Genomic DNA, 21,320 nt, shown 5'->3' with positions numbered 1-21,320 from the left:
GAAATTGAACCCAGGTGGGGCTGAGAATTGAACCCAGGTCTTAGTGTGTGTGTAGGTAACTCACTTAACCACTAACCACTAGTGTTGGGCGAACAGTGTTCGCCACTGTTCGGGTTCTGCAGAACATCACCCTGTTCGGGTGATGTTCGAGTTCGGCCGAACACCTGACGGTGCTCGGCCAAACCGTTCGGCCATATGGCCGAACTAAGAGCGCATGGCCGAACGTTCCCCGAACGTTCGGCTAGCGCTGTGATTGGCCGAACGGGTCACGTGGTTCGGACCCGAACGCGCTCTGATTGGCCGAACTGTCACGTGGTTCGGGTAAATAAATACCCGAACCACGTCATATCTCCGCCATTTGTCTGTGGGTTTAGCTTTGGGCAGGCAGGCAGGGTAGTTCGCGCTCCAGCCACGCTAGCCAGGGTCCCCCCCAGTCATTGTGTGTCACTGCTGGGAACAGTAGTACACCGCTCGTTCAGCCACACTATATAGCATTCTGTGTACTGTTCTGTGTCTGCTGGGAACAGTGGTACACCGCTCGTTCAGCCACACTATATAGCATTCTGTGTACTGTTCTGTGTCTGCTGGGAACAGTAGTACACCGCTCGTTCAGCCACACTATATAGCATTCTGTGTACTGTTCTGTGTCTGCTGGGAACAGTAGTACACCGCTCGTTCAGCCACACTATATAGCATTCTGTGTACTGTTCTGTGTCTGCTGGGAACAGTAGTACACCGCTCGTTCAGCCACACTATATAGCATTCTGTGTACTGTTCTGTGTCTGCTGGGAACAGTGGTACACCGCTCGTTCAGCCACACTATATAGCATTCTGTGTACTGTTCTGTGTCTGCTGGGAACAGTAGTACACCGCTCGTTCAGCCACACTATATAGCATTCTGTGTACTGTTCTGTGTCTGCTGGGAACAGTAGTACACCGCTCGTTCAGCCACACTATATAGCATTCTGTGTACTGTTCTGTGTCTGCTGGGAACAGTAGTACACCGCTCGTTCAGCCACACTATATAGCATTCTGTGTACTGTTCTGTGTCTGCTGGGAACAGTGGTACACCGCTCGTTCAGCCACACTATATAGCATTCTGTGTACTGTTCTGTGTCTGCTGGGAACAGTAGTACACCGCTCGTTCAGCCACACTATATAGCATTCTGTGTACTGTTCTGTGTCTGCTGGGAACAGTAGTACACCGCTCGTTCAGCCACACTATATAGCATTGTTTACTGACACTATATAGCAGACTATATAGCATTGTGTGTACACCGCTCAGCCAGACTATATACCATTGTTTACTGACACTCTGTGTACACCGCTCAGCCAGACTATATACCATTGTTTACTGCCACTCTGATTCTGCTGGGAACAGTAGTACACCGCTCGCTCAGCCAGACTATATACCATTGTTTACTGACACTCTGTGTACACCGCTCAGCCAGACTATATGCCATTGTTTACTGCCACTCTGATTCTGCTGGGAACAGTAGTACACCGCTCGCTCAGCCAGACTATATACCATTGTTTACTGACACTCTGTGTACACCGCTCAGCCAGACTATATACCATTGTTTACTGCCACTCTGATTCTGCTGGGAACAGTAGTACACCGCTCGCTCAGCCAGACTATATACCATTGTTTACTGACACTATATAGCAGACTATATAGCATTGTGTGTACACCGCTCAGCCAGACTATATACCATTGTTTACTGACACTCTGTGTACACCGCTCAGCCAGACTATATACCATTGTTTACTGCCACTCTGATTCTGCTGGGAACAGTAGTACACCGCTCGCTCAGCCAGACTATATACCATTGTTTACTGACACTCTGTGTACACCGCTCAGCCAGACTATATACCATTGTTTACTGCCACTCTGATTCTGCTGGGAACAGTAGTACACCGCTCGCTCAGCCAGACTATATACCATTGTTTACTGACACTATATAGCAGACTATATAGCATTGTGTGTACACCGCTCAGCCAGACTATATACCATTGTTTACTGACACTCTGTGTACACCGCTCAGCCAGACTATATACCATTGTTTACTGCCACTCTGATTCTGCTGGGAACAGTAGTACACCGCTCGCTCAGCCAGACTATATACCATTGTTTACTGACACTCTGTGTACACCGCTCAGCCAGACTATATACCATTGTTTACTGCCACTCTGATTCTGCTGGGAACAGTAGTACACCGCTCGCTCAGCCAGACTATATAGCATTGTGTTTACTGCCACTCTGTGTACACCGCTCAGCCACACTATATAGCATTGCGTACTCTGCCAGTCAGTGTGTATATTGCTGGGATCAGTAATACTCCACTCACCGTCAACCACTATATGAGCTCAACATGAGTTCCCCAGAGACCTCCGCTGTGAGCAGCACTCCCAACAACAGCAACAGCCAACGCCCCACGCAAGCTATAACATCCACCCCAGCAGCCAGTGGTCAGCAGCAGCCCTCCCCGGAGGAGAACGTTGTGTCCATCAGTCCGTCGCCAGAGCGATTAATGAGGGCTGCCATTGAGGAGATGATGGGGCCTGATGTGGAGGAGGAGGTCTGGCTCAGGCCAGCATCCCAAGTTAATGTTGAGGACGATGAGGGGTCTGTGTCTGGGGATGTTGGGGTGGCAGAGGTGGTGGGTGGGTCAGACTCAGGAGAAGAGTTGTATGATGAGGATGATGATCGGGACCATCTGTATGTGCCTCAGAGTCCGACCCCGGAAAACATGTTGTATCGTGTGTTTAGGTACTAAAATCTGCGTTCCCTCCCAGTAGTGTTGGGCGAACAGTGTTTGCCACTGTTCGGGTTCTGCAGAACATCACCCTGTTCGGGGTGACTATATAGCAGACTATATAGCATTGTGTTTAATGCCACTCTGTGTACACGGCTCAGCCACACTATATAGCATTGTGTTTACTTCCACTCTGTGTCTGCTGGGAACAGTAGTACACCGCTCACCCGCCACTGTATAGCATTGTGCTCTGTGTCACTGCTGACAATAGTGGTACACCGCTCACCCACCACTGTATAGCATTTCTGTACTGCCACTGTACTGCTGCCAGTCAGCGTGTACTTTAAGGATAAGTGAAATGAGGAAGAAATCCGGTGAAAGAGGGAGGGGCAAGGGAAGAGGTGTTTCCCCTGACGGTTCACGTACAGGCCACAGGGGAGCACCCAAGAAAACCCACTCAATACTGCCCATGTTGTCCAGGACAACAACCCTCACAGATCCAAAAGAACAGGACCAGATAATTACTTGGATGACCTCTCAAGCGTCCAGCAGTGGGTTAAGCAGCACCAGCACATCACGCACGAGGTCCGAGTCCTCAGCCAGTTAAAGCCTGGGCTTTCTTTGAAGACTGCACTGAGGATGTTACCATGGCGATTTGCAAGGTGTGCAAGACCCGCCTGAGCAGGGGGAAAAGTATTAACAACCTCTCCACCACCAGCATGAGCCGCCACATTCTATCCAAACATCCCACTCTGTGGGCAAACGCGGCAGGACAGGGTACCACCAGCAACACTGCCTCCCTTGGGTTCACCAGACTCACCACCAGACCCGCCTCAGCAGCAGCAGTAGCCCAGCCATTGCGTGGTTCACAACATTCACAAACATCAGACGATGCTGACACTGTCACTTTCCGGACTAGTGCTCTTGAGGTCTCCCAGTGTTCATCAAACACAACAACCAACAGCCCTTCGGTGTGCAGCGCTACGGTTGAGTTGTCTGTCTCTGAGATGTTTGAGCACAAGAGGAAATTGCCAGCAAATGACCCCCGGGCCGTGGCAGTAACAGCCAGCCAGCATAGCCAAGCTTCTGGCCTGCGAAATGCTGCCATATCGAGTGGTGGAGACAAACAGCTTCAAGGGCATGATGTCAGTGGCCATCCCACGTTACGTGGTTCCCAGCCGCTACCACTTTGCGCGCTCTGCAGTGCCTGAGTTGCATGAGCACGTGGTCAGCTAAATAACCCGAAGCTTGAAGAATGCCGTTGCCTGCAAGGTTCACCTCACCACTGACACCTGGACGAGTGCGTTCGGCCAGGGTCGATACATCTCCCTTACCGCGCACTGGGTGAACCTTGTGGAGCCTGGCAGCGATTCCTCACCTGCTACGGCGCGGGTGTTGCCCACGCCGCAAACAGCTGGATAACAACAGCAGCACCTACCTCTCTGACTCCTTCTCCTCCAACGCATCTCAAAGCTGTACCTCATCCGGAAATGCTAACCCAGCACCAGCAGCAGTAGGATCGTGGAAGCAGTGCAGCACAGCTGTTGGCATGCGTCAGCAAGCGTTGCTGAAGCTGATCTGCCTTGGGGATAAGCAGCACACAGGGGAGGAAATTTGGAGGGGAATAAAGGAACAGACGGATTTGTGGCTGGCACCGCTGGACCTGAAACCGGGCATGAAGCTAGACACCTGGCACGAACTGGCAATGTACGCAATAGAGGTGCTGGCTTGCCCGGCAGCCAGCGTTATGTCGGAACGCTGTTTCAGTGCTGCCGGAGGCATCATCACAGATCGGCGTATCCGCCTCTCCACAGAAAATGCAGACCGTCTGACTCAAATTAAAATGAATCAATCCTGGATTGGAAACGACTACGCAACACTCCTGGACCCCAACCAAGTAACATGACCGATGAACATCTGGGATGGTTTAGCGTTTCCGGTCCCTGTTTATTGAACCTCTCATCTGTATTACATTTATGACTGCATGGCGGCAAAAAGCATTGCTGCTATATCCGCACGCTTTTTGTCCTCATGCAAGGCCTGGGTTGTTGTGTCTCACAAAGCGTGGCCTTCTCCTCCTGCGCCTCCTCCTGTTCCATCACGTGTGCTGCTGCTGCTGCTGCTGCTGCTGGGTTACCGTTGCCGGTCCCTGTTTATGGAACCTCTTATCTTTATTACATTTATGACTACATGGCGGTACAAAGCATGCTATCCGCACGCTTTTTGTCCTCATGCAAGGCCTGGGTTGTTGTGTCTCACAAAGCGTGGCCTTCTCCTCCTGCGCCTCCTCCTGTTCCATCACGTGTGCTGCTGCTGCTGCTGCTGCTGCTGGGTTACCGTTGCCGGTCCCTGTTTATGGAACCTCTTATCTTTATTACATTTATGACTACATGGCGGTACAAAGCATGCTATCCGCACGCTTTTTGTCCTCATGCAAGTCCTGGGTTGTTGTGTCTCACAAAGCGTGGCCTTCTCCTCCTGCGCCTCCTCCTGTTCCATCACGTGTGCTGCTGCTGCTGCTGCTGCTGGGTTAGCGTTGCCGCGTGGTCCCTGTTTATTGAACCTCTTATCTTTATTACATTTATGACTACATGGCGGTACAAAGCATGCTATCCGCACGCTTTTTGTCCTCATGCAAGGCCTGGGTTGTTGTGTCTCACAAAGCGGGGCCTTCTCCTCCTGCGCCTCCTCCTGTTCCATCACGTGTGCTGCTGCTGGGTTAGCGTTGCCGCGTGGTCCCTGTTTATTGAACCACTTATCTTTATTACATTTATGACTGCATGGTGGTACAAAGCATGCTATCCGCACGCTTCTTGTCCTCATGCAAGGCCTGGGTTGTTGTGTCTCAAAGCGTGGCCTTCTCCTCCTGCGCCACCCTCCTCCTGTTCCATCACGTGTGCTGCTGCTGGGTTAGCATTACCGGTCCCTTTTCCTGGAACCTCTTATATGTATTAAATTTATGACTGCATGCCGACAAAAAGCATGTTACCTGTGCAAAGAAAACAGACATTTCCCGCATTTAAAAGACAGTTTTCCCTTTGAAACTTTAAAATCGATTTTCTCAAAAACTATAAGCTCTTTTTGCTAAATTTTTTTTTCCTCTTGTACCCACTCCCAAGGTGCACATACCCTGTAAATTTGGGGTATGTAGCATGTAAGGAGGCTTTACAAACCACAAAAGTTCGGGTCCCCATTGACTTCCATTATGTTCGGAGTTCGGGTCGAACACCCGAACATCGCGGCCATGTTCGGCCTGTTCGGCCCGAACCCGAACATCTAGATGTTCACCCAACACTACTAACCACCACCAACACTACATGCTGAAGCAAGCCTAACATGTACCATTGTGATCAATCCAAGAGAAAAATTAGCTTGCTTAAGGATTTGTAGCATGTCAAAAGCCAACTCACATTGGCTGGGAATAGAACCCAGGTCTGAGTGTGTGGTAGGTAGCTCACTTAACCACTATACCACCACCAACACTACATGCTGAAGCCAGCCTAGCATGTACCATTATGATCAATCCAAGAGAAAAATTAGCTTGCTTAAGGAATTGTAGCATGTCAAAAGCCAACTCACATTGGCTGGGAATAGAACCCAGGTCTGAGTGTGTGGTAGGTAACTCACTTAACCACTATACCACCACTAACACTACATGCTGAAGCCAGCCTAGCATGTACCATTGTGATATACCCAAGAGAAAAATTAGCTCTCTCTTTCTCTCTCTAGAACTTGATGCCATTAAACTGAATTTTCAGCTTAAAACCATCAACGGATACTGGCAGAATATCACAGCCAATTTCAGAATTCCGCCAGATTGAAAAAGCAATTCCGTTCCGACCAAACGGAACGGAATGACCAATTTCCGCCTAAAAATTCCAGAAAATACAATTCCGTGGAAAGCGGTGACCATCCCTACTAGAGAGAGAGAGAGAGAGAGAGAGAGAGAGAGAGAGAGAGAGAGAGAGATGAATCTACCTGGCTATCTGTGGTTCTCTTTCGGACAACTCAAAAGGCAAGGCCATGCCTGGGTGGGCTTGAACCACCAACCTTGCAGTTAACAGCCAAACACGCTAACCAGTTGTGCCACACACTGTGAACCACAAAGACTGTGCATGCAGTTGCAGTTGAATGATTTTATGGGGATGTATGTGTGTCTTTTGGAGGTAGGTAGTAAGTCTGCTCCAAGAAGTTTCAGCATGTAGTGTTGGTGGTATAATGGTTAGGATAGCAGTCTACAGAGCGGTAGGCCTGGGTTATATTCCAAGCCAATGTGAGTTGGCTTTTGACATGCTACAAATCCTTAAGCAAGCTAATTTTTCTCTTGGATTGATCATAATGGTACATGCTAGGCTGGCTTCAGCATGTAGTGTTGGTGGTGGTATAGTGGTTAAGTGAGTTACCTATCACACACTCAGACCTGGGTTCTATTCCCAGCCAATGTGAGTTGGCTTTTGACATGCTACAAATCCTTAAGCAAGCTAATTTTTTTCTTGGATATATCATAATGGTAGATGCTAGGCTGGCTTCAGCATGTAGTGTTGGTGGTGGTATAGTGGTTAAGTGAGTTACCTACCACACACTGAGACCTGGGTTCAATTCCCAGCCCAGCCTGGGTTCAATTTCCAGCCACGGTATGTAAGCTGGCTTTTGAAATACTACAATTCCCTGTAAGACGATACCCGGAGGGAGGAAGAGAGGAAGGGAAAATTAGTTAGGTGAGAATGTCAATTTGAATTCCGTAAAATTCCGCAGAGTTTTAAAATTTTCTGCGGAATTCCGTTTTAGAGCTATAGCAATTCTGTTCCGTCATATCGGAACCGGAATCACCAAGTTCTGGCCGGAATCACGGAATTTACAATTCCGCGGAATCCAGCGACCATCCCTAACTCTAGGTACTTTTTCAAAAGAGTCTAAATTACATTATTGGCCTCAATTCACGGAGCTTTATCAAACACTTTATCAAACGTTTGATAAACGTTTGATAATTTACCTCATGGCTAAAATCTAATTTTGAATTCACTAAGGTGTTATATATTTGTCGAACGTTTTACCGATAAAACGTTCAATAAATATAGAACACCTTAGTGAATTCAAAATTAGATTTTACCCATGAGGTAAATTATCAAACGTTTGATAAAGTATTTGATAAAGCTCTGTGAATTGAGGCCATTGTGTGAACTTTTAAAGCAGATATTTTATGTATTTTTTTATTAAGGGAAAAGACGCAAGTTGGGAATGGAAGATTGTAGTCAGGATTAGAGATGGGCCGAACGGTTTGCCTGCGAACGATTCCATGCGAACTTCAGTGGTTCGCGTTCGCGTCCCGCAGGCGAACTTTTGCGGAAGTTCGGTTCGCCCCATAATGCACCATGAGGGTCAACTTTGACCCTCTACATCACAGTCAGCAGGCCCAGTGTAGCCAATTAGGCTACACTAGCACTTGGAGCCACTCCCCCCCTGATAAAAGGCAGGCAGCGGCGGCCATTACGCTCACTCGTGTGCCTGCGTTAGTGAGAGTAGGGCGAGCTGCTGCAGACTGTCTCTCATAGGGAAAGATTAGTTAGGCTTAGCTTGTTCCTGGCTGCATACCTGTTCTGTGAACCCACCACTGCATACCTGTACTGTGAACCCACCACTGCATACCTGTTCAGTGAACCCACCACTGCATACCTGTACTGTGAACCCACCACTGCATACCTGTTCTGTGAACCCACCACTGCATACCTGTTCTGTGAACCCACCACTGCATACCTGTTCTGTTCAGTGAACCCGCCACTGCATACCTGTTCTGTTCAGTGAACCCGCCACTGTATTCCTGTTTAGTGAACCCGCCACTGCATACCTGTTCTGTGAACCCACCACTGCATACCTGTTCTGTTCATTGAACCCGCCACTGTATACCTGTTCTGTTCAGTGAACCCACCACTGTATACCTGTTCAGTGAACCTGCCACTGCATACCTGTTCTGTGAACCCACCACTGCATACCTGTTCTGTTCAGTGAACCCGCCACTGTATTCCTGTTCAGTGAACCCGCCACTGCATACCTGTTCTGTGAACCCACCACTGCATACCTGTTCTGTTCAGTGAACCCGCCACTGTATACCTGTTCTGTTCAGTGAACCCGCCACTGTATACCTGTTCAGTGAACCTGCCACTGCATACCTGTTCTGTGAACCCACCACTACATACCTGTTCTGTTCAGTGAACCCGCCACTGTATTCCTGTTCAGTGAACCTGCCACTGCATACCTGTTCTGTGAACCCACCACTGCTTACCTGTTCTGTTCAGTGAACCCGCCACTGTAAACGTGTTCTGTTCAGTGAACCCGCCACTGTATACCTGTTCAGTGAACCTGCCACTGCATACCTGTTCTGTGAACCCACCACTGCATACCTGTTCTGTTCAGTGAACCCGCCACTGCATACCTGTTCTGTTCAGTGAACCCGCCACTGTATTCCTGTTCAGTGAACCCGCCACTGCATACCTGTTGTGTTCAGTGAACCCGCCACTGTATACCTGTTCTGTCATTCAGCTACATCAGCCAGGCGACCATATGGGCTGTAAAGCCACCAAAACCTGCACTCTCGCCATGGTGCGCACCAGTCCAGCACGGCCGTCACTACACAAACAGCTTTTTGTGGTGCGTTACACGGTGAGTTTGGTGTGTCAGTGTGAAGCAGTACCTTAATTACACTACCTGATTGATGTATACACATGCAAGATGTTTTAAAGCACTTTAGGCCTGTCATTTAGCATTCAATGTGATTTCTGCCCTTAAAACGCTGCTTTGCGTCAAATCCAGATTTTACCCGGGGACTTTTGGCATGTATCCCACTCCTCCACCTGGGGGTCCAGGTGTTAGACCCCTTGAAACATCTTTTCCATCACTTTTGTGGCCAGCATAATTTTTTTTTTTCAAAGTTCGCATCCCCATTGAAGTCTATTGCGGTTCGCGAACTTTTCGGCGAACTGAACTTTCCGCGAAGGTTCGCGAACCAAAAATAGGAGGTTCGGCCCCACTCTAGTCAGGATTACAAGAAGTCTGTTTGTTTTAAGATAGGAAGGAGTAGTTTTGTATAAGAGTATGGTCAAGGTTTGGGTTACGATTAGGTGTACTGTTGATAAAATCTAAAGCAAAGGTAAGTATATGTTTAAAAAATTAATAGCATGTAATTTGTAAAAAAATAGTATCAAAAATACTGCACCGATAGAACATTTGTGTAGTAATGCTGATGTGTATCCACTGGTTAATCTGAAGAGTGGATTTAATAAACGTGAGACTTTTCAAAGAGGCACTAATAATGTTCACAGCACATGAACACAACATCCAAACATTTTCAGAGCAGTGAAACAGCGAATCAGGTAATTTGGGCACAGCGGATATTAAGTGGCGAATTGGTGTGGAGTTGTTGGGGATTGGGGGTGCAGTTAGGGTTATGCATCAACTGGCAGATCGTTTCGGGTTTGGCATTTCACAGAAAAGGGTCATTTAGGGGTAGGCATCGGCTGCAGGGTCAGATTAGGCACTTTGCAGTGGAGGATGAGTTAGGGTTAGGCACTGGTTGAAGGGTTGGTTAAGGTAGACATCAGTAGAGTGAGCGCTCATGTTAAAACAGGGTTAGGTAAGGGGTTAGTAAAACATCAGAAAAAATTACTGATATTTTACGATCAGCATTAAAGAGGAACTGTAACCAAGGATTGAATTTCATTGCAATCAGTAGCTGATACCTCCTTTCCTATAAGAAATTTTTATATTTTCTCGAATAGATCATGAGGGGGGGGGGGGGGGCAAGGGGGTGTCTGTATGGCTGATGTTGTAGTGCATGTTGAAACTGTTGATCTTACTTACATGTATGAACTGGAGCAGAACCATTCAGTACCAATCAGTACTGACTCAAATAGAGCAATTGATCAGGCTAAACAGAAGAGGGTGAAGCTTAATTGAGTGCACAGTTCTGACTTCGGTACAAAATGTCTTCTTACAGTTCACCTGCAATAAAATTGTCGGGGTACAGGTGTACACTGCTGCAAAATGACTTGCTGTAAGCTACCATATACATTGTCTGTGTCTGCAGCACCTTGGTGATATGTCTGCACTTATCTGATGAAGGGGATACTCTGTGGCCCCGAAACAATTGTCATGCTGTGCATTCAATAAATGTGCTTGGGAACTTGAATTGGTGTGCCGACCGACCTTGAATTGTTTGTGCAGCACCTTGGTGATGGTATGGGTCAAGACAAATAACAATTATATTGCACTTTTTTCCTGGCAGATTCAAAGTGCTTGAACTGTAGCCACTAGGCATGCTCAGTAGGCAACAGCATATTTTTTGTTTAGGTGTAATTGTATTGATTTTAAGTGGCAATAGCAGTTTTAGGGAGTCTTTCCCAAGGTCTCCTTACTAAACAGCCAAGATTATGTTGTAGCCCTGCGTCACAGAGGTGAGATGCAGTGCCAGCAGAATTCTAATTTATTAGCAAGTCCTTGCTGGTAAACTGTGCATTTTGCAGTTCTATGTTGCCTTATTTACTCCTTCTGTGTTAATTAATTTTGTATTCATTTAGATATTTCTTAAGAAGCATATTACTTTACAGCATTACAATGCATCCGCATGGCTTGTTACAATGAGTTCAGTTCAATTATTGATTCCACTGTGTTACAAGAATAGCTCTGTTGATGGATTTTTTTTCCTTCATTGCTCCATGTTTTCATTAGATTAGACAAATTACCAATATTTCTCTTTCATATCTGACCTATTTGAACAGGATCCAGAACTGGTGCGCAACATCTGCCGCTGGGTTAGACAAGCTGTCAAAATTCCCTTCTTTGCCAAGCTGACCCCTAATGTCACAGATGTTGTGCAGATTGCAATGGCTGCTCAAGAAGGTGAGACGGAAATGGTACCGCCAGATAAAGCATGTAACAGATATTTTGTTAAAGTGTAATTATAAGCATGCACAAAAATAAGATCATGGAAGTAAATGTGTTTGTATAGTGTTATCATTGTAGTTATTGTTGTTGTTATTATTATTATTATTATTATTATTATTATTATTATTATTATTGTTATCATTGTTCATGTTGTCAGTGGCATAGTTACAGACCTCGGGGCCCTGATGCGGAATTTAGACTCAGGCCCACCTACATTAAATAATGTACCCCAACCCAGTATTGTAGCCAGATGTGCTTCCCTCCCCTCCCCCTGTATGGTAGCCAACTATAGGTGCCTTCATTGTAGGTAGCTAAAAATAGGTGCCACCAGTGTAGGAAGCCAGAAATAGGTGCCCCAGTATAGGTAGCCAGCTATAGATGCCACCAGTTTCCATAGCCAGAGATAGATGCCCTAATATAGGTAGCCAGGAGGAGGGACGCAGCAGCGAGTGCACGTGAAGCAGCTGAGGGGATCATCAGATACTCAGATTGCTTGGATCCATGCACTGCATGTACTTACTCCTTCCCGTTCCTGTGTTCCATCTCACAGTAACAGTGCCCCCAGGGGGGCGGGAACAGGAAGTAAGTAGTACATGCAGCCTTGGATCCCGGCAATTCATTTGATGACCTCCTCATCCGATTCTCGTGTGACCTTTGCTGCGTCCCCTCACACATCACGTGGGAGGGCAAATGGGGCCCCCCGGGGCCTTGGGCCCGTTCGCACCAGCAACCACTGCGACCATGGCCCCAATGCCACTGATTGTTGTTATATTTAAGGCAGCTTTAGTCAGAAAAATGGATAGTCTGATATTATTGGCCTCCTCCTTAAAGGGACACTTAAGTCAAACAAAAAAAAATGAGTTTTACTCACCTAGGGCTTCCAATAGCCCGCTGCAGCTGTCCGGTGCCCTCGCCATCTCCCTCCGATCCTCCTGGCCCCGCCGGCAGCCACTTTCTGTTTTGGTGACAGGAGCTGACAGGCTGGGGATGCGCATGATTCTTCGCGTTTCTGGCCACAATAGCGCCATCTATGCTGCTATAGCATATATCATATACCATATAGCAGCATAGAAGGTGCTAATGTGTCTGGGAACGCGAAGAATCACTCCCAGCCCCCAGCCTGTCAGCTCCTGTCACCGAAACAGGAAGTGGCTGCTGGCGGAGCCAGGAGGATCGGAGGGAGATGGCGAGGGCACCGGACAGCTGCAGGGGGCTATTGGAAGCCCTAGGTGAGTAAAACTATTTTTTTTGTTTGACTTAAGTGTCCCTTTAAAGCCAGTGTTTACCAATTTAAAAATAAAGTCAGATACTCACCTAAGGAGAGGGAAGGCTCGGTCCTAATGAGCCTTCCCTCTCCTCTCCCGGTGCCCTCGGTGCTGCACTGGCTCCCCCGTACGCTTCCGCCGCCGCAGGGACTTCGGAGGTCTTCGGGAGCACTCAGGCTTCCAAAGACGGGCCGCTCCATACTACGCAGGCGCGAGTGCGTCATAGAGGGCGCTCGCGCATGCGTAGTATGGAGCGGCCCGTCTTCGGGAGCCCGAGTGCTCCCGAAGGCTTCCGAAAGCTCCCTTCGGCTGCGGAAGTGGCAGTATTTGACCAAACTGGTCGAATACTGCCACGGGGGATCCTGCGCGGGACCGAGCACCGGGAGAGGAGAGGGAAGGCTCATTAGGACCGAGCCTTCCCTCTCCTTAGGTGAGTATCTGAATTTTATTTTTAACTTGGTAAACATTCACTTTAAAGTGGACCTGAAATCTTGCACAGGACAGAAGGAAAACATAGAGAAATGTGCTATGTATGTATTTAGAGAGTTTAGCCTGTCTAATTCCCCCTCGTCTGTGACTAATCACCAGTGTAATTTGATCTCTCAGCTGTGTCAGCTGGCTGCCTTGGCAGAGCAACTAATTTGTGCACACAGGATATTAACCCTTTGCTGTGAAAACAGGAAGTAGACACAATGCAGATTAATTGCTGGATTTGTATCAGCTATAACAAAGAAATGTTTTTTTAAGGTTATTATGCTGTTACTTATATTTTGGAGCAGAGAGGAAGTCCTAAATGCAGTTCTGCTTTAAAATTGTTACTTGCATAGCAGCTAGTCACCCAGATCCTTGGGCTCTTCCCTTGATCTATAGCTAACACACAACAGTATGTCAAACGACCATCTACAAAGTATTTAGCACCATCGTCTTCTGTGGCATGTGGAGCTAAATAATATAGGTATAATACAAACAATGCTAGCAGCTTACATACCTAAACATAGGTTATACATATAATGCACAGGTTATACATATAATACACAGTTGTACAGCACACCCTGTAATATGGATGCAAAAATGAGACATTTCAGTGGATTGAACAATACCAAGGTACAAGAACACACCAAGATTTCCCTGCCTACACTAGTTTACAGTCTTGGAGATAAAAAGTGTCCACAAGAGCTAAGGAGATTAAATAAACTGTGTATGAATAGTCAAAAGTTACAGACCAGGCACTGTCTCAAATGATGGTTTATTACGTGACATCATAGTGACATGTCATTTACAAATATCCATCATTGTGAAAGAGCACTGTGTGAAGAGAGGTGGCTTCCATGGGAGGACAGGTGCCGAGTGTTGCTGTATTTGTATATGATTAAATAAACTGCGTATAAAGTGGTCTGGCATGCTTTACTAAATTTACCATTGAATACTGTAAGGGCAGTATATTATGGATCTGTAGAACTCGGTGCTGTCTGTCAACTCTGGGCTCTACCATAGACCACATTGAATAGTTGAGGTTATGGGGTGTCAGGTGTTGGGCACCAACTACGATAGAGCTATTATAGAGCATTTGCTAGAGCAGTTCCTCTAGAAAGTGCTCTCTGCTCACAGCTGAAGGCTTATATTTGAATCTTGTTATCACAACTGCACAACATTGAAAACGTAGATATAATGTCTTGCTACCAACAATTGGTTAAACCAGCGATGTGGGTCTTTTTAAAAGTGATTAGTAGCAGTAGAGTATTGTACCGTGTTGGCCATAAGTAAAAGCAAGACGTTTTGAATCAGGATGATCCCATTTATTGGCTAACTTAAAAAATAAGAGTATGCTTTCGGCTATGGAGACGAAGAGCTTTAAAGCTAACCTAAAGCAATAAATAAAACTTATGATATAATGAATTGTATGTGTAGTATGAATAGTGAATAGAACATTAGTAGCAAAGAAAAGAGTCTCATATTTTTATTTTCAGTTACTGAATTGTTGTTTTTTTTTGCATTGCATAATTCTGTCATATTTGTAAGTTTACAAATCTCACAATGTATCCTTGCTTAAACTATAAAACGTGCACTTTCCTGCAGTAAAATCGTATCTCAAACTGTCTCTCACTGTTTCTTGTTGTTTAAGTGCTTCAGAAAACAAGAGTGTATTTGACCCAAGTTGGGTTGAATAGCTCAAAGAAGCTCTTTTTGCATAGATAAAAATTGAACTTTCTTAACTCTTCCCATGCTGTAAAACAATAGACTCTAGCTGTACTGCACATACAATTTATTATCTCATAAGTTTATTTTCACTTCAGCAATCTATCCCAGTTATGTACATAGCTTAAAGCAAACCGCTTTAAGCTATGTACATAACTGGGATGGATTGCCGAATATGCTGTTTAGCATTGAATACCTTTCTGTTGTATTCTTGCTCTTTTAAGAAGATGTTGGAATAATTGAAGTTTTTATTATTGCGCTGGTCGGAACAAGAGATTTGCAGAACTGGGCATCGGGCATGATCATTCTGGTTTACAGTATTGTATATTGTATAGATGAGCTGCTTGGCTTTCAGCTAAACAACTCCTTCTGGTCTACTGAGAGTTGAAGAGAAACAATGACCAGGGGGATGTCCTGCTCCATTTCACAGTAAGGGCTACAACCGATTCTGTGTATCTCAGCAGAGCAGTGAAGGAAAAGTTGCTGACAGTGGAGAAATAGTATTAAACTGACTACTCTTTCTCAGAAATGTCTGAACTTAATGCACTTAGCCAATATAGTGCATTGTAAGCACCTTGACATTTTCTATAGACTGCATGGGGCCAACCCTCAGCGCAAAATATAGTCTTCAGTGCTTACAATGCAGAGCTGGCTCAGCGTGGCTAAATATTTTTGGTTATTTATTGAAAAATCCCATCTCTAGTTTAATAGATTTAAAAACAGGTGTTTTCAAAGTGTACACTGTGCTGCTGCATTCTGTGATAAATCACTGTGTACCTCTCTGGTAGGAGGGCTGCACACTACAAAATCTTTCAAATTCAGTAGCTCTAACTGCTTAGACTGCTTATTAAGTAGATTTCTATTGAGTCCTGGCAAGTCCCCATGGTTGGATGAGCAATGACGTGGTCAGAATGGAGGGGGTGAAGAAAGGTTGGATGGAGGCCAAAATTGCCATGGAAAGGTTTCCAAAAAAGGAAGTCTAACCAAACACTAAGACTCCCCAGGGCTTAGCAGAGCCTCACTCAAGCAAGAAACCTGCTCTGCTGAGGTGGTAAGACCGAATCAAGTATTTTGGGCACACAGTTGATTGGTATATTGTGCTCTGCCATTGAACACAATGTAAGTTGTACCTATGACAGCACCGACTAAATAATTTGGGTGCCAGTGTTCGGCTATTATATAGCTGAACTGTGGCTTATGGTGGAGGCAGCAGTGGTGGTCAGTAAGTAACACACAGCGTTTTGTACAGCCGGAGACATAGGCAGCGCTTCCAGACAGAGGCTGCACCCAAATTAACTACCTGCATAGATGTGCAGAGCTAAAAAAATGGGCAAATTACACAACTTGCTTTCAAAACAGGTACAGCAAAGGAGAGCGTTAGCTTCAGCAAAAATAATATGTGCACAAATTATTCCCTACTAGACTCTTCCACGGAGATGATGTGCCCCAGGGGAGAGACCTAACCACTAGTCTAACAATAAAAACATAATTCTTACCTGGTGCTGCCAGTCATATATGGTATACACACTTTTTTCTTTTTTTCCCCCAAAAAACCAGCAAACAATTGACAGCGCTCCTAGGCTGCAAATGAAATGAAATCAACAGAGGTGTGCAGATCCCCCAGGGGCTTGTAATGTTTGGTGTAGCAACACAGATGTCTGATTATTGTGTGATCTGCAGAATCACCAATAATGCAGACTCTATACCTGATTATGTGGTGATCTGCAGTATCACCAATAATGCAAGTATAGAAAGCTGAGGTACAGTGGAAATAGTGTTTGGTGCAGTAGATGAAAGGGTAGATCTCACCAGAGGAGCTGGTGAGTGCTATCAGCAATAGTAATCAGATAGTTTAAATAGACCTCACCAGAGGAGCTGATGGGTACTATCAGAGCACCTCTCCAGTGACAAGGGCTCACTGGAGAGTAGAAGGGTCAGACATGCAAGGTTCAGCAACAGAGAGGCAGGTATAGTACAAAATCAGAAGGCAAGAGAATAGTAAAGATTCAGGCAGAGGTTCGGCAGCTAGATCAGATGGGCAGAAGTACAGAAACGTTGAGCAAAAGCAGAGTCAGAGATAATCCAGAGTCATACACAGAATATCAATAATACAATAAAGCAATAATCCTAGTCTTGTGTGAAATCCCTGGTTTCCTCCCAGATCAAAGCACACCGGATACTAGTCTAAGGTCTGAGTGCTAACACTGACGTATTCGCAACAGCAGACCGTTTGCAAGTGAGCGGAGAAAGCTTTTGAAGCAGCGAGGAGAGCCCACAGCCACGCCCATGCCCAAGTAGCCAATCCGGGCGCTGTGAGCCTCTCCTGACGTCAGCTGACCCGCCTTCTCCCAGCATAAAGGTCCTGTCTCCGCGCGCGCGAGAGAGACAGCGACCCTATGAGCAACAGACAGTCCCGTCCCTGGCGTGCTAGACGCCAGCAGAACGGATGAGGCCTCAGAACAGGGAACAAAGGTGACTGCAGAAACATCCTGCGTACCCGCAGCCGCCATTACAGGGGATGTTACAGGGCTAAAATACACATCAGAAGCAAATTATGCACTAATCTCTAATCTAAAAATGTGAGCGTTTCAGCGTTAGTAGATGAACTTAGACATGCATATTGTATTGTCAAACAACCAGCATTTTCAGAAGAGATGAGCAATGGCAGTAAATATCATATAAGGTTTACTTTAATTCATGTTATTAAATATTAATATTATATTTTTATTGCTGTTGTTGCTACTCTATTACTACTGCTACTGCTACTCCTACTACTACTACTACTACTACTACTAATAATAATAATAATAATTATGAATGCTCATTCGAATTCCACGGAATTGAAGTATTTACATTTCTGATCAGAAATCAGCATTTCCGATCGGAATGCAGAAATCGGAATTCTGCGGAAATCCAGTTTACTGCAACTAGGTCATTTTAGCTTAATCACAGAACTTGGAAGCATTGGACCAATCGGAGAATGCAGATTTTTTTTCTGCAAAAATCGGATCCCTGAGGTAATTTTAGACCAGTCAAAAGACTTTCCATTTTTCTAAATTTCTGTTTTTTCCAATTGATTTAACGTTTTATGATTTTTATTTTTTGCATTTTACTGATGGAAAAATGACTAACAAAATGCTCCTCAAAATTCGGAAGAATGGAAAATCGGAAATTCAGAAAAACTGGAGATCGGAAAAACTAAATTGGCATTGGCAGAAAATGGAATTTCCACGGAATCGGAAAAGAGCATTTCCAACCATCCCTAATAATAATAATAATAATAATAATAAAAATAATGAGAATGGTGATAAAAATGCATTATTTACATCTACATTAAAACTATACAGTTGCCTATTATTTTAATTTGAGTGCCATGATATTCAAACCGTTCAGTGTTAATGCATGTTCTATTATACAGGAGGTGCAGATGGAGTTACTGCAACTAACACTGTCTCTGGACTGATGGGACTTAAAGCAGACGGAACACCCTGGCCTGCAGTTGGAAGAGGGAGCAGGACCACATATGGTGGTGTGTCTGGTAGGTGCTGCCCTTTATGTTATGTTCACATGCCTTAAAGGCTGGTAAAACCTCAAGGGGTCCATGTTAGATGCTGCGATTGCATGTTCACTGTGAGAGTCAATTCTCTGAGGTCAGTTTTGGTCAGTGCATTTTTAATAACTCTGACAGATGGAGCATACGGAGTGTGAAGAGTATGATGTTCTCCATCTGTGGTAGTGGAACCCAACAGTATAATACCAGAACAAGGGCAACAGGAGAGAGCAATTAAGTGACTAACTTTCAAACCATTCCATTGGCTGTTTCAGTCCACAATATTTTTTATTTTTTAATCTCTCTTTTGAATTAGAATAAATAAATTAAATTGCAGAGTTATAAACCGGTCTTGTGCATGTGTATTATACAGGAGGTGCAGTGGGAAATTATATATATTAAGGATGCTCATACGGATTCTGCGGAAATTAAATTTCCACATTTCCAATCAGAAATCGGCATTTTTGATGGAAAAAATGAAAAATGGAATTCAGAATTCCATGGAAATCTGATTTACTGCAAATCAGTCATATTACTGTTATACAACTTTTTATCCTTAAAGGACTTACGAGGTGACATGTGACATGATGAGATAGACATGGGTATGTACAGTGCCTAGCACACAAATTACTATGCTGGGTTCCTTTTTTTCTTTCTCTGCCTGAAAAAGTTAAACATCAAGTATAGAAGTGACAATTTCTATCTGGGTCGGGACCGGGTCGGACTGGGTCAGAATATAGCATTACCCTCACTGATAAGTAATTACAGCCATACAACATTTTTCTTTATCAACAAGAGATAGGTACGGGCATCATCCGTCATTCAGCTCATTTATTGTATAGACACAACATGTGCAACACAGGACATCAGATACACATCACCTGTATGTCATGGCGATATCTGTGCGGGGTGGAGGTGGGTGCTCAGGGCTGCATAAGGGTCGGCGACGCCTGTTTCGTGTCCACCAGGATGCTTGGTCACGCTGCGTTCCACACAGCGTGACCAAGCATCCTGGTGGATGCGAAGCGGCCGTCGCCGTTCCTTATGCAGCCCTGAGCACCCACCTCCACCCCGTACAGATATCGCCATGACATACAGGTGATGTGTATCTGATGTCCTGTGTTGCACATGTTGTGTCTATACAATAAATGAGCTCAATGATGGATGGTGCCCGTAACTATCTCTTGTTGATAAAGTTCCTCGATACCCTTCCTTCCTACATCTTGACACGGAGCACACGCCAGTGGCCAGTATCATCTACTTGTGCATTGGGACCCGCTGTGCGGCAAGCTTTGGCCCACACCATCTCTACCCACAGATCCTCCTTGGAATTAAAGGAGTGCCACACTTACTTTTTCTCTTGGAACAATATAAAACATTTTTCTGTCAGTAAATGGCTTTTAAGAGCAGAAAAGAGATAAAAAGGGTCAATAATTAATAGATTTGAGCTCTGGCATACTGCAATGAATGCGTCATTGAGCAGAGACAATGAAACAGTAAAAACTTAAAGCGGACCCAAACCAAACATTTTTTTTTTAATTCAAAATATTTATTTGCACCACTCTGACACATACAAAGATAAATAAACACTCCTTTAAGCCTATGAGCATTTCAGTGCATGCTTTTCACCCTTTTTTCATAACTAGGGTTATACAGGTGGCATATATCAGTTATACTTCTGAGCTTAGTGGGAGGTTTTAGATGATGGGTGTGTTTGTCATCAGCTACCCTCCCTCACAGGGGCATCGTCTATGTGAAATCTCACACAAGCTGAGATCACCTCCCCTGTGACATCATCAGTAGCAGCCTGTGTTGTGTTTTTGTTTTTTATCTCCTCCACCAGTTTGCTGGAAAAAATCCCAGCAATTTGAAAGGAAGGGAGGGGTTCCTCCAATAAATGTAAAATATTTTATATTTGTCATCATGCAGCTGAAAAATGGTTGCTATTTATTATTATAAGTTAGAAAATAGATTTTATTTCTGAAATCTTGTATTTTTAATTTGGGTCTACTTTAAAAGCTAGATTTAAATATAAAATAAAACTGTGGGATATCTAAAAAAGTCATTTTTAGGAGAAGTAGGATAGATCTAATTGTTTTTCACAGAAGTTTATTTTCAACTCGTAAGTCCTTTAAGTATTGTTTGATTGCATGGGCTTTTCCGGAGGATAAACAGGATTAGAAGGAAGACAGATAGTAGCCTTATGGTCAAAGGAAACCGTCTTTTCCTGACATCTTTGCTGTAGTGAGCGGTATACCCTAATAGACAAGATGATTACTTCATCTAACATAGCAAGTTCAACATGACTGACCAAATTATCTTAAAGGAGAACTGTAGTAAGAGGTATATAGAGGCTGCCATATTGATTTCCTTTTAAGCAATACCAGTTGCCTGGCTATCCTGCTTAGAGTTGAGCCGAAATTTTCGTAATTTCGCATTACTATAATTACGCATGCGAAATTTGCGATTACGATGTGAAATTACGGTAGCGTAATTGCCATTAAAATCTTAATTGAAAATACCGTAAGCGTAATTTTCAATGCGTAATTTCGAGTTTCGTTCATGCCGTAATTTCGCATTAAACGCTACCGTAATTTCGCGTTAAACCGTAACGCT

The 21,320-nt window shown here is 44.9% G+C and overlaps 1 protein-coding gene across 1 annotated transcript in view; it reads left to right on the top strand.

Annotated features, from left to right (window-relative positions):
• DPYD (dihydropyrimidine dehydrogenase) overlaps positions 1–21,320 on the top strand; it is a 1,875,594-nt gene that overhangs the window by 1,437,963 nt on the left and 416,311 nt on the right. The window contains exons 17-18 of the mRNA XM_068239758.1: positions 11,528–11,648; positions 18,573–18,692. Of these exons, the coding sequence (XP_068095859.1) occupies positions 11,528–11,648; positions 18,573–18,692 (241 nt within the window). The remainder of the gene's footprint in view (positions 1–11,527; positions 11,649–18,572; positions 18,693–21,320) is intronic.

This window comes from Hyperolius riggenbachi, chromosome 6, assembly GCF_040937935.1.
Source record: "Hyperolius riggenbachi isolate aHypRig1 chromosome 6, aHypRig1.pri, whole genome shotgun sequence".
Taxonomy (NCBI): domain Eukaryota; kingdom Metazoa; phylum Chordata; class Amphibia; order Anura; family Hyperoliidae; genus Hyperolius; species Hyperolius riggenbachi.
This window is presented reverse-complemented; position numbering and strand designations above follow the sequence as displayed.